Source organism: Ascaphus truei, chromosome 4, assembly GCF_040206685.1.
Source record: "Ascaphus truei isolate aAscTru1 chromosome 4, aAscTru1.hap1, whole genome shotgun sequence".
Taxonomy (NCBI): Eukaryota; Metazoa; Chordata; class Amphibia; order Anura; family Ascaphidae; genus Ascaphus; species Ascaphus truei.
This window is the reverse complement of record NC_134486.1, coordinates 331,356,262-331,369,777: the sequence shown is the minus strand read 5'-3', so window position 1 is coordinate 331,369,777 and position 13,516 is coordinate 331,356,262. Positions and strand designations below refer to the sequence as shown.

General features: G+C 39.4%; 1 protein-coding gene across 13 annotated transcripts in view; it reads left to right on the top strand.

Annotated features, from left to right (window-relative positions):
- The window catches only part of ADGRB3 (adhesion G protein-coupled receptor B3), an 892,370-nt gene that overhangs the window by 808,809 nt on the left and 70,045 nt on the right, over positions 1-13,516 (top strand). For all 13 annotated transcript variants that reach the window (XM_075598089.1, XM_075598088.1, XM_075598086.1 and 10 more), the window contains 2 exons: positions 4,459-4,554; positions 12,909-12,948. In XM_075598089.1, coding sequence (XP_075454204.1) covers positions 4,459-4,554; positions 12,909-12,948 — 136 coding nt within the window. The remainder of the gene's footprint in view (positions 1-4,458; positions 4,555-12,908; positions 12,949-13,516) is intronic.

The following is a 13,516-nucleotide window of genomic DNA, read 5'->3' as shown; positions in this document are numbered from 1 at the left end:
AGTAGGAGAAGGATAGGTAGCCCACTATTTCTTACAGGGGCTACATATATATATATATATATAGACAATGCCTACAGTACTTGCATCTTCAAAAAGGAAAAGTTTAACTTAAAACATGTTTGTATTCAAGTAGCCTTTTCTATATTTTGATTGCTCAGTATCACAAAAAAATGATTTATTAATTATATAAGAGTTGTTCAATGTAAATTAACATTATTAGGAACGTAGACTTGGGGGAATGAGGAATACATTATAAAAAAATTAATAATGAAGGAGCCCCATTGCATTATATAAAAAGTGATGTTATATTTTTCACTTACAGTACTAGGTAACATGTGTAACGAGTTCCCCCCCCCCCCCCCCCCAATCGCAGATTATACTGTGTGGGTGCAGGAACATATAATGTTACGCGGTATTTGGTGCATAACCTGTTGGCTCACAGGAGGGCTGAGCTTCCGCCACGGGGAACCTGGGGCAATTATACTATGGACAATACTTACAATGATGCAGCGCCTCCACCTGCGATGGCTCCCACCAGAGGGGGAGTGGTTCCTCGCAGGACAATCAATAAACACATACACAGTGATTATATTAACTAATACCTTTACTAACAAGCAATATAACATATCACGCAATACCCTTATATAACCTGTGTCCCTCTCTAGAGGAGACACCTACTGCGTCGCGCAGGACGCTTCCCCAACACAAAGTGAGCCCACCCAGTGTCCAAGGAAACCCCACCCAATGTCCCGCACTCTTGCCGAGAGTCAATGGGTGACTGCGCAGTCACAGTTAAGCTAAGGGCCCGGTGGTGCACTTATGTATTAGATACCTGCCGAGCACTCCGGTGCTCGGGTCTGCAATCTTCACAAAGGCTCAGTTGGCGATGACTCCTTCAACCCTCCAACCGAACTTCTGCACGTGGACCGCTAGAGCGGTCCCACTCCGGAACAGTCTCTGTGGACCCCAATGTGGGTCCAACCGCTTCACGGGAACAGCAATCTTCACTGTGTCCCTATCTTCCTAAGGGGCACGTGCTGCACTATAGGCCGTCCCTATAGTACAGCAACCTGTAGTGGCTTGGGGAACTCCTATGGGCCTACAGGGGTTAAGGACCTGTCCCACTCCCCAAGTCCCTTCAGCCTCACTAAACGCTGACAGCCAACGTGCTGCGCAACAAGGTGCCTGCCTGCCAGACCTCACAGCACTGACCGCTGTGACTCTGACAAGGCAGCACTCTAAACTAACGGCAGCGTCCCTATCTTGGGCCTCCCTCAGTAATTACCCACTACCCTAGTGGGGGTTGGGGCCTATTTGGGGTACGGGTACCTATAGGGCCGCAGGAGCTGTACTCGCTCCCCGCGCCCTTCCTTCCCTCACAGCTCCCCTGCTCCAACGGGTTAACCTGAGTGGCAGGGTCCCTCTCTCTAGAGCAGTCCCTGGCAACACTCTCTCTATCAGAGTAACTAACTACCTCAGACCCTGGGGGTGCTGGCCTAGTACAGTGAGTCCTGGACTCCTGTACCCTACCTCCTTCCCTGGGCTGCTCCGGTCTCTGACTGCTGGCTAACGTGCTGTAAGCCCGCCAAATGTATCTCTTCTTCAGGGGCTCCCTAAGCCCTATTGGCTCCCTGGTGTCACGTGGGGCGCGCAAAGGCTCTTGGGATATGTAGTCCCAGCTCAGAGCCTTCCCCGGTAGGCTAGGGGTTCACGGGCTTCCTCTCTCCTGCCCTGCGCGTGCGCAAGCTCCCTCTAGCTGCCTCAACCTTCCCTGGTCTCTCCCTATGCTCGCGCGACATCTCTGGGGGCCTTCCGCGCTATCATGTCCCTGCGCATGCGCAACCCGCAGCGCAATGGCGGCGCTCTGCTTCACCGGCCGCCGGGACCTTAGAGACGCGATCGCGGCCTTAGCAACAGCCCGATCGCGGCCCCGGCAACCGGCCGCAGGCAGGGGAAGCCGCGCTGCTCCCTGCTCCAGCCCCCACCCTTGGAAACAGCCGTCGGGTCTTTCGGCACCCGCGATCGCGCTGTAACAAGGGAGGGGGGTCTCCAGGAGCCACGGGAGCGCCAGGCTACACATGTATATTTTCTCACAATGCTAAATATGCTGACAATAAGTCCTTTCGGAGTTAATGTTCCTATACTAAGAATAATACATACCTGTAATGCATGAGTGTAGTTTATATATTTAATAGTGCACTCAAAACTAGAAAAGAGGTTTGTATTTTGCTGAAATGTACAATAACATTCTCATTACCTCCTGGTTTGTTTACAGGCACTATATAATATTGCTACACATCTGCAGCAAAAGTGAAAGGGGAATAACAAACCTCTTTCATAGTTAATGTTGCTAAGGAAACTAGATTTCTAATTTCTACACATTTAATCTGTCCATTTTTTTTTTATCTCTGTTCATCTCTAAGATCATGTTGAATGTTCACATTAAAGTAGCAGTTCTTCCTTACCAACCCCCTTTCTCTTTTACTGAATGGGAGCCGGTGCGTCCCCTTGGACTGAACTGGGTTAATTTCAACTCTGGGAACTCACCCGTTCTTATGATAGCAGTGAAATTACTGATATGACTAATTAGTTTCATGGGGAGATTGACATGGTTGTCCAATAGCAAGCGACAACCGATGATGTTTTGGCTTCCTATTTGGCTGCAATTTTATTTCCCTTGGAGGGAGATTTAAACCCGGCAACTTCACAAGTAAATAGCTTGGGAAAGAGGTGGTCTATGGACCGATAAAAAAAAAAAAGGTGGGTTCGGCTTCGCGAACCCAATATTTGCCATATTGTAAAAAGAATTAGTGGTAAGAAAAGAAAAAAGCGAGTAGGTGGGATTACTACTTTACCTACAGTTTATCTGGAGGGTTCTATTATTTGTTATAGACTACTACATTTCTAGATGCTGAAAGTAATTTTTCTGCTTATTTTCAAAACATTTACTTTGCTGAAAGTCATTACTTTGTCAATGAACTAAGTTACTGCTGAAAAACTGAGATACTACTCAAAAATTGAATCATTTTTACTGTTATGCTTTCTTGTTATTTTTATTATACAAAATATCACCTTACTAAAGAAAGTAATAAAATAAAATCCAAAAAGTGGTATAACCCATGCAAACTGGACACAAAGTTCCTAAACAAAAATCGCAGAAATTGCATAATTTTTGCAAGTGGTGAACATTTAAAATCACTCATACAAGTTGTACAAAAATGAAGGACTAAAACCTTGTATTGTCAAAAAAAAAAAAAAAGTAACAAGTTAAACCCAGTTTAAATACTGTATACAGACAAGCCAACAAGTAATCTAAAACTTGCCTTAAACTAGCCAGGTGCATGCTGGGTACATTTCTGTGACATTTCTGCAGAGGCTAATGGCCCATCGGATTAACACAGCAGGGGTTCCTGGCTTTCCCATTCAGTTTGATTGAGACTGCCAGGGACACCCGCAGTTAAGCCGATGGGCCATTAGTCTGTCTGCAGAAATGTGTGAAATGTTGCAGCGTGTACCCAGCATGTACCCAGCATGTACCCAGCATGTACCCGGGTCTTTTTGGAGATTGCCCCAGGTTTGTTTTAGAATAATCGTCGGCACTACAATACCATCAAAACAGCTTTTGGGCTAGATACATACACTATAGCTCTCAAAATCCTAATATAAGCAATCTTCAAACCATTCCGTGCTGTAGAATGCTGTAATGTGCTGCTTTGTAGTCTCTTCCATTACAACAAAAAAAGCTAAAAGGTAATGACTTGTTTACTTGTCTGCCATTTTGTTTTGGTAGCAAAGGAGCTATGCTGCCTCTGTCTTTTTTTTTTTTTAACAATTTACTGTAGCATTCTATTTGTTTGTGTTCAACATCCTGTAACTATCTAATTCCTACTACTAATGCATATACAGTAAATGGTCAATAAACAAAACTGGATTGAAGAAATATAGAAACTCAGTCTACCATGCCACAGGAATTAAATATTGCAAATGAAATATTCCAACCCCAACCACCCCCGCCCCCCACCCCCCTGTTCCTGAGTGACCCCCAGATTAATTAAAGTTCATTACTGGTTAAGACACCCAAATGGATGTTAAATCCCATAGACTCAAATGGAAATTGACGGCTGCTCGGGTGCAATAAACCTGTGATAGAGCTTGATTAATATGTATTCATTAAGTTGCAATAGTGCCAATTGCATACGTAAACAGTATTTTACCAAGTTTTGTTTTAAACAAAAAGCAACCCACGTTAACAATTACGTTTATAGTTAAAAGCTTCCATGCAAGAGGGTCTGTAGTACATATTGTATTGTAATGATGAGTTATTGATCCCTCATAAATGGAAGCAGTTAAAAAGCAGTACTGTAGGTAATTTGTAGCAATATAAAAAAAACAAGGTTGTAAGTATATTCCTATATTAATAATGCAGCTAAAGATTAAATATTGAAGTTGTTTTTGCAGGTCCAAGATGCTTTTAGATGTCGATTGAGAAACTGCCAGGACCCAATAAATGCAGATTCTTCCAGCTCATTTCCCAATGGACATGCTCAAATCATGGTTAGCTATGTTTTATTATTATTTGATTGTCCTGTTTTCCTTGTTAAAGTATACCTGTGATGTTTGAATAAATTGAATATTGCTGACGCTGATATCATTGGATGGATATTACCGACATTTGTTTCATGCATCCAAAAAAAACCTACAAATATTTACAGTATCCTTACTTTTACTTAACTTGTGCAAAATTCCAACAACAATGAAAACAGCAGATATACATATTCAGAATTTTCTTCAACAAGAATTCCTTGTCCTGGTCACAATTTGTGGATTGCCCTTTTTGTTCATGAAAAGTTTGGTTATTTCATATGCAACATTTCTAGTTGATATCAAGGTTTTAATTGGCACCATAAAGCACTGGGTCAATGCTATGATTTAACTAGCATGATTACAATGCTCTCTTAAAGCTGAGCATGCTATATGAGCTGTTGTAATTATTTTAAATGGTACAGTATGACTATTTCGCAAGGCAACAAAAGTGCGGCCACTATTTAAGCAGTAAATAGCTTCTGCCTAAGTATCATTTACATTGTGTTCCAATTAATGCTCCACAAATATTCTTTCACTGCTGGAGTCGCTTATAACAAATAGCTCTACAGCAAATTCAGGGCTTGTGATCAGGATATGTTTGAATCATGCAGTCCCTTACACACACACACACATACACACACACACACACACACACACACACACACACACACACACACGCACACACACACACACACACACACACACACACTGTATATAATTTTCACTAGTGAAGTGGCAATATCATATTTGTAGTGTATGATGTATGATATATATATATATATATATATATATATATATATATATATATATATATATATATATATTATTTATAGTATAAATAGTATAAATTATTTATATACAGTATATATAGATATATATATATTTCACGAAGAAAAGCCTGCAACAGATCTGACGAATAAAATGTACTCAGATCAGCTATATCAAGCTACCAAATTCACAGCTGCTGACGGTGCTGGGGTTAATAATAATATGAAAACAGAAAAGAGAAAGAACAAGTATCCCACCAAAAGCACTCTAATATACAAAAATATCAAATGTATTTATCATAACATCACAGAAATCACAAAGAATAAAACAGTCCTAAGTCACTAACAATAAAGTATGTGGCTGACACCTCTATTAAATCATAAGTTCTCTCTGCACTTCTACTACATATGTCTCTCATAAATAAACACTAACCGCAGGTGAAAAGGCAGCAATTAGCCTCACACCTGTATGACCGGCCGGTCTGAGTATTAGAACCTGGTGGAACATGAGATAAAACCCCTAAGGCTAATTAACATATATCAGAAAGAATCTAATAAAGTAGATGTTTTAGATGAGCACATCCAAAGATCACAATGTTGCAGATGAAAAAACCCTCCTGATTTGGGGAGTAAAGGATTAGAATGAACCCTCTTTCTGAGAGTATATGAAGGGCACCATATAAGATGGAGCTCCACACAGCTTAAAGTCTCTTGAATTTCACATGAAGGAAACTATAATGTGTAGGATACATCAGGCATATACTTAGCCTCAGCTAAGAGTGGAAATCCACAACAGCTTACGTGTGTCTATGTTTTGAATACAGTATCTTTTTGGATTAACCCCGTGCAGTTTGCTGTCTCTTTACTGGTCCTTGGATTGGTTCGTATGCTGTATATATATATATATATATATATATATATATATATCAACCAGAACAGATGGCACTCCAAGCAAATAAGTCAATGGACAAGGTGCATGCTTCATAGAGTAAGTATAGGTATATATATATATATATATATATATATATATATATATATATATATATATATATATATGTAACAGCTGCTATCACCAAAGTGACAGCAAAGAAACAGCACTCAAATTTCATCAAAGCAAAAAATGTATTGACAAAACACATCAGCACAAAGATAACCAACGTTTCGGTCCTATAAGGACCTTCCTCAGGGTGGACCGAAACGTTGGTTATCTTTGTGCTGATGTGTTTTGTCAATACACTTTTTGCTTTGATGAAATTTGAGTGCTGTTTCTTTGCTGTCGCTTTGGTGATATCAGCTGTTACCTATACTTACTCTATGAAGCATGCACCTTGTCCATTGACTTATTTGCTTGGAGTGCCATCTGTTCTGGTTAATATATATATATATATATATATATATATATATATATATATATATATATATATATAGTTCAATTGGTATTCCTACAGTCTCCACTTCATGTATTATAGGTCTATTTGCATACATTCTTGGTGTATCCAGCTAATTTCACACTTGTCACACCTGATAGGATTGTGGAAGACTGCTGCCCACCATTTGCTCTTGTAGGTTCACACAACTGCCCCCTCCCGTACAGTACATTCATGGGGCATAGTGCAGCTCCCCATTCTGTTATTTATTAACTTCTCTATCTTCAATAGCTGGCAGTAGAGTGGAACTTGAGAGTTTTCAGCTCCTCAACAACAGTCCTTCTCCTGTCCCTTTCTCTGTGACTATTTTCCTGCTGAGATGGTTTCATGTAGCAAGTAGGGTGGAGGGAATTCATAAGTATCTCAGGGAAGGCAGCATCGATTAGTGTCAATTAAGAGAGTGAAAAATGAGAGAAGGGGAGAATTAATGGAAATAGTACAAGGAAATAGTCATCGGGCTCAGGAAAGATAAAATGGGAAAGAAAATGGAAGAGGGGAGGAGTGAATGGAACAAGGGGAAAGGTAGTATAAAGGAGGCAAACGAGAAGAATGGGAGAAAGATATGCCTTATGACAATGTAGATGACATAGAAGAATAATGGAGAGAAGTGATAAAGGGGAAAGAATTAAAGAAATGGAAGGATTATTGGCAAAAATGGAGTGGGAGTAAGAAAGAGGAGAAGAAAAGTCTAGAGAAGAGAAACACAAGATATAAAGGAGGGGGAACTATAGGTGCATAAGTGAGAGGGAGAGAAGAAAAAGAAAAGAGGATCAGTGATAAGAAATAAAAGCAAAGCAGGTTAATTAGAAAAGAGGAAAATGGAAGTGAAAGGTGAGGGCTTGCTGGGGGGCCAATATGTAGAGGCTTTAAAAGGGTTTGGGGTAGCAAAGAAAAAACAAGCATTGGAATATGGTGGGGGGGAGATCTGTGCAGTTGGGTACCAGGAGCATAGATCTTTGGTATTAAATGCATGAGGGTGTTGCCACAAAGGAGCTCATTAGGTTGGGTTATGAGAGGACTGGGTTGGAAAGGTAAAGAATGGGGAGAAACTAACACCTGTGTTGTGGTCCCCTTGTGCCACACAGTTTGAGACAGCAGTGTCTGCAGTACACTCCTGACAGCAGACCTGAGTTTACTGTTGGTCTCATAAGCACTGAAGTGTTTTATGCAGCAGTTCAAACCATATTTTTTATTCTGAAAATGATTCACCATACATATGTTTGAGAGTGCTACTAGATGAGAGGAATCACACAATGTCAAAGTAACATTGTTTTATTACCAATCACTCACAGGCAATAGAATTCTGCAGATAAGTGTCACACACTTCATTTGGAGTCAAAAGGCTGTTATGGGAACAAAATAACACAGGAAAGATGATTCACATAATAAAGAATAAAAATGTGTTAGAGCACATTTTCTAGAAATTATTAATATAAATTAAGAACTGTCAAAAGGTAACATCAAGATCTTCTTAAATATATAAATGTTAGCAGCTTCATAAGCAGATAGTGCTGTTTTGTACAATATTACTAAAACACAGTATTAACGTGAAAACATAATTATTACTTACAAGTTGAACTAAATTGAACTAATATTTAAACATAAGATATTCATCATTTACACATATTATAAAATGCAAAGCTCATTATTGAACCTGTAGCATAGTTATTATTCTGGCTGGTTGACTTACTGTATACACACCTGTTTTTAGACAAAGGGCATTATTCATCAAGCTCTGTTATGGTTTAACACACCTGATCCATCGTTAAGTACCATCCAAGCCATTGGTAGTTGATGCCAAATCAGGTGCGTTAACCCATAATAGAGGTTGATGAATCTTGAGGAAAGTTTTGGGCCCATACATGGGACCAGACAGATAAGTTTTAATGAGAACTGAAGTTAGTTTATTATTTATTATATTACTACTATTATTTACATGTATGTATGTATGTATGTATGTATGTATGTATGTATGTATGTATGTATGTATGTATGTAGCACCTGTTCCCCCATGCCATGGAAGATCTGGCCCCTATATGGGTGTTTCCCCCGGTGCTGCAGCTCACCTGCTTGGTACAGGAGGTCTGAGTTGCTCCGCGGTTGTTATATGGGAGCAGTAACAGGGAAGGCTATCTCCGTCTCATGGTGCAGCGCCTCCAGCCCATGAGGATCCTGCTGAAAGCAGGATGGTCCCCACAGGCAACTCTCCTTCTCAATAATCACACAGCATGTTTGGTCCAACAGCAGGTTTATTGTACAAACAGCATGGCATATCTCCGTTCCCTGGAACAGACCCCAGGGGCTTGAGGCCCCAAGAGTCCCTCCTAATCTCCTTTACCCTCTTACAGGAAAAAGGGTATCTCACCATACCATGCACTGCTAATCATAGCATATCCATAGAACCCCTCAATTTGGTGGAGTGTCAGCTTTTATACCTGGGGGGAAGGGCTTGTAATACCACCCCATGACAGGGCAGGTCTAGGTACTGACAGGCATCACACCATACACATGTGACCCAGTCAGTACCCTCCCCAGGTATGACACTCCAACTGCCGGTTTAGGCCTGCCCCTGGATAAGGCAACCCATCAAGACTGCAACTGCAGGCTATGCCCTGCGCATAAGTTTAACCCCAACACTGCCTTTTCCTATCAAGACTTATAGTGTTGAGGCCAGTAGAAGGCTATAGCCAGAGGCACTTGGCTATATATATACATATATATATAAAATTTTATATATATATATCCAGGGGCAGGCCTAAACCGGCAGTTGGAGTGTCATACCTGGGGAGGGTACTGACTGGGTCACATGTGTATGGTGTGATGCCTGTCAGTACCTAGAACCTATATATATATGCAAATGTAAATACAACTGTATGCTCATCTGCATGCTTAGGCAGGTCTGCAACCCCGCCTTTCCCCATTATCACCCAGCACACAGCACTTCCACTGCAGCAAGGGATTCTGGGAAATGACATGCAAATGAGCACACAGAGGTTGTCACCTTTTGTCTCAAGCTCGTATTACACAAGCAAATCCTCAAGCCAATGCATACTGTTTTAAATACAGCTTTTAGACAAAGGCTGGGATGAGATGCAAAGCCAGTAAACCCACTCACAGACATGTTTCAACCTTGATGGGTATCATCAGTGTGAGGTTGGTTGTTCTGGTTAAGCTGGTTTGAGACTAGACTAGGTATTCACCACAATTATTAAGGTTATGGTGGGTAAAAAAAGTGACACAAACCCTCCACAGTAAAGCATAAAGCAACTGTAAATATTACTGTATGTTCATTTGCTTGTCTTAGACAGGTCTGCAACCCTATCTTTCCCCATTATTGCCAAGCATACAGCGCTTCCACTGCAGCAAGGGATTCTGGGAAATGACATGCAAATGAGCACACAGTGTCACCTTTTGTCTCAAGCTCGTATTACACACCATAACCTTAATAATTGTGGTGAATACCTAGTCTAGTCTCAAACCAGCTTAACCAGTACAACCAACCTCACACTGATGATACCCATCAAGGTTGAAACATGTCTGTGAGTGGGTTTACTGGCTTTGCATCTCATCCCAGCCTCTGTCTAAAAGCTGTGTTTAAAACAGTATGCATTGGCTTGAGGATTTGCTTGTGTAATATATATATGGGGCCCAAAACATACATGTTTTATTTTGAAATGATTATTATTTCAATTTATAAAGAAATTTATAAGAATATTTGTATGTAACCCTTACAGTCACTTGCAGCAGTTTACTCTGCAGTACATTTAGGGTTATGTAAAATAAACAATGCTATTCCATAAAACGCAGTCTTTCATCCGAAGACACCTTGCAGCCCATTCAAGTCATCAGGTGCCTCCTGGTGCTGGAAATTGTGTTATGGAATAGCACTGCCTAGAAAATATGGACCGAATTGCCACTCAAGCATTGAATGTCTTCTAATGCAGTAACGGCTACTGCAATGGATTTAATAAAGTGACAGTGACTGAGCAGACTCAGGTTTTCTTATGGCAGTGCCCATGTGCTTAACAATCCCAGCCCCAGAGTGTGCATCCTTAAGAAATGTTGGGAATGCAAGATGATTAGTTATTCCGCTTTTACTTTTTATCTGTCAATTGTAGGAGTAACACGTTCGTTCTGTAGAACACATAGATGTGAGATCGGATAGACAGCTACTGTACCTGAGCATTGCTCCATATCAATGGACCGACTTGAGATTCCTACATACATGTGACTTGTACATGTGCTTTTAAGAGCTTGCTTGCCCTAAAGTAACATGTCACTGCCTGCAATATATATATATATATACATATTTTCTCAGATCAATACATTCAATTCTAGAACAAAGAAGTTTTGAAATTCTATCAAGTTTTTAAAACAAAATCAAACAATAAATAACAAAGCTTTATGGTTAAGCCCTATGGTCTAAACAATGGCTACTAAGTTAATATCAATGTGTGCTCTAGTTGCTTTGTAATTAAAATCAGATATGTACAGTGTGTAGCAGCTCATAGATTTAATAAGAATGTTCTGTATGGGGAACTGACTTGATCACTATTATTTATCTTGCATACCGTTGTCTGCTTCTTATGCAGCAGCATGTTTAATACCTTTTGCATGCCATCACCTCTGTCTTCTGGACAAATGTTGTAGTAAATTTTGCAAGCAAAGGCATTCAATTACACACAAACCCGTTATCACATTTGTGTGATAGGCTAACTAACACATTATTTGTAAACAACACTGTTACTCAATGGGCAGTGAAAATGCTCAGCTCTTTAACTATACTACAGTACTGCAATATGCAATCTCTGCTGGTTGGAAAGAAAATGGCACATGGACTAATAGGATTCTTTTATCATAGGCAAAGGATGGAAAAAAACAAACACAGTTCTTTCAATTTGAACCAGTTTTGTATTGTTTCGTGAAAAAGCCTTGCATCCATTTTCAAGCTTTTTGTATATAACCACATTAATGCCAAAATAGTGACCACTGATTGTCATTAGAAAAAAAAAAGACTAATTTCATGCACATAAAATAAGGACATGACTGAAAAATATGGCATGTATTGTGTTACTTTGCATCTCCACCACTTTGAATGTGTGTAGAAAAATGTATATTGCATACAGATTGTTGGAAGAATGCATACCAAATATTGGTACTGTACAACATATTTCCATCACAATACAGTGTATGTTGCTTTGAAATGTAATACAAAATAATTGCTATCGTTGTAGTGATTGAAGTTGATACTGCTTATTTGAGATGCTTGTTTGCGTTACAGTACTTTATAAGATAATTCATGGTCCAGGAGTTCCAAAGACATTGCAGTGGCACAATCTATGTTATTTTTTGCTTTGATGACTATTTTTGCAATACTTTTGCAATGTATTAAAGGATGAAATATGACTCAGTTATGGTTATCAAAACATCAACTGTTATGATACATCAGAAAGTATCTTTATATATTGGTACAGCAACAAAAATTAGCAGTCAACAATAAGTTATCAATAAATTACACCATCAATGGTAATAATTAAAGTGTGATAATGCTGATCTGGCTCTACCGCACAGAAACTCCCATTCAAGGAAACAGGAGTTCCTGTGCTGTAGATCACAATAGGCACTATTGCACTTTAATGTGAAACCCAATGTTGTATAACTGGGGTGTAGTGTAATCTTGTAATTACAAAATTAATTATATGAAAGAAGAAAGGTTTTACCTTGTCAAATGCAATGCTTTAAACTACTGTAGTATAAATCATATGGATATGCTTCTGAGGGTGCTTAATGAAATTCACAAATATTTTTGGGGGTGCTTAAATGAGGCTAGTAAGAGTGCCAAAGCATAGAAAATAGAGGTACTTCTAATGTATGCATAGTAAACATGAAAGCAAAACATGAACCCCTTTTATGTTGTGGTCAATTGCAACATAGTGCAGAGCAATGCTCTGTATCTACACTGGACACTGTCATTGTCAATTCCTTTAGCTGCAAGAGAGGCCGACAGCGCTTTGCATGGTTATGTATTACTGACCTATCTTGCAGTGAAGGGGATAAAGAATACATTCTAAGTAATCCTTCCTGTTATACTTGCTGATATATACTTGTTTTTTTTTTCTTTCAATAACAGACAGACTTTGAAAAAGATGTGGACATTGCTTGTCGGTCAGGTAAGAACATACATCAAGTAAAAATCAATACAACACTGTAAGAGCTCTAGGAGTTTATGATTACAAACTGAGACTGCTAGGTTCCCTGTTGCTGAAAAAAATGGGTCGCATGCTTAGTAATTTTTCAAAATTGAGATAAAATGGCACTTGTCACAGTAAAAACATGCTACACACAAATTATACTGTATAAGTGTTTTAGGAGCTTGTTCACTGAATATGAAACAATTGCCCAAAATATGATATACAGTAGCACCAGGATAAGAGGCATGAATAACGGAACAATTGAAAATACAGAAACAGACACATTAATAACAGATTTTGCCCACTTTACCTACATATAGTACATTCTATGGGGTAGATCCTCAGACGGTCGCTATTTGTTAAATATTACATTATCTCAATTTAACGTATCGATATCCGTAACGCATATCCCATAAGGTGCTTAGTGCAGCGATGGCATTTTCTTAAAAAATATAAGGATCCTTATATTTTAACCAACTTTCAAATAACTCATATGCAAATCATATGTTAATAAGGAGTTCACTTAATAATGGAGATCCTCAGACCT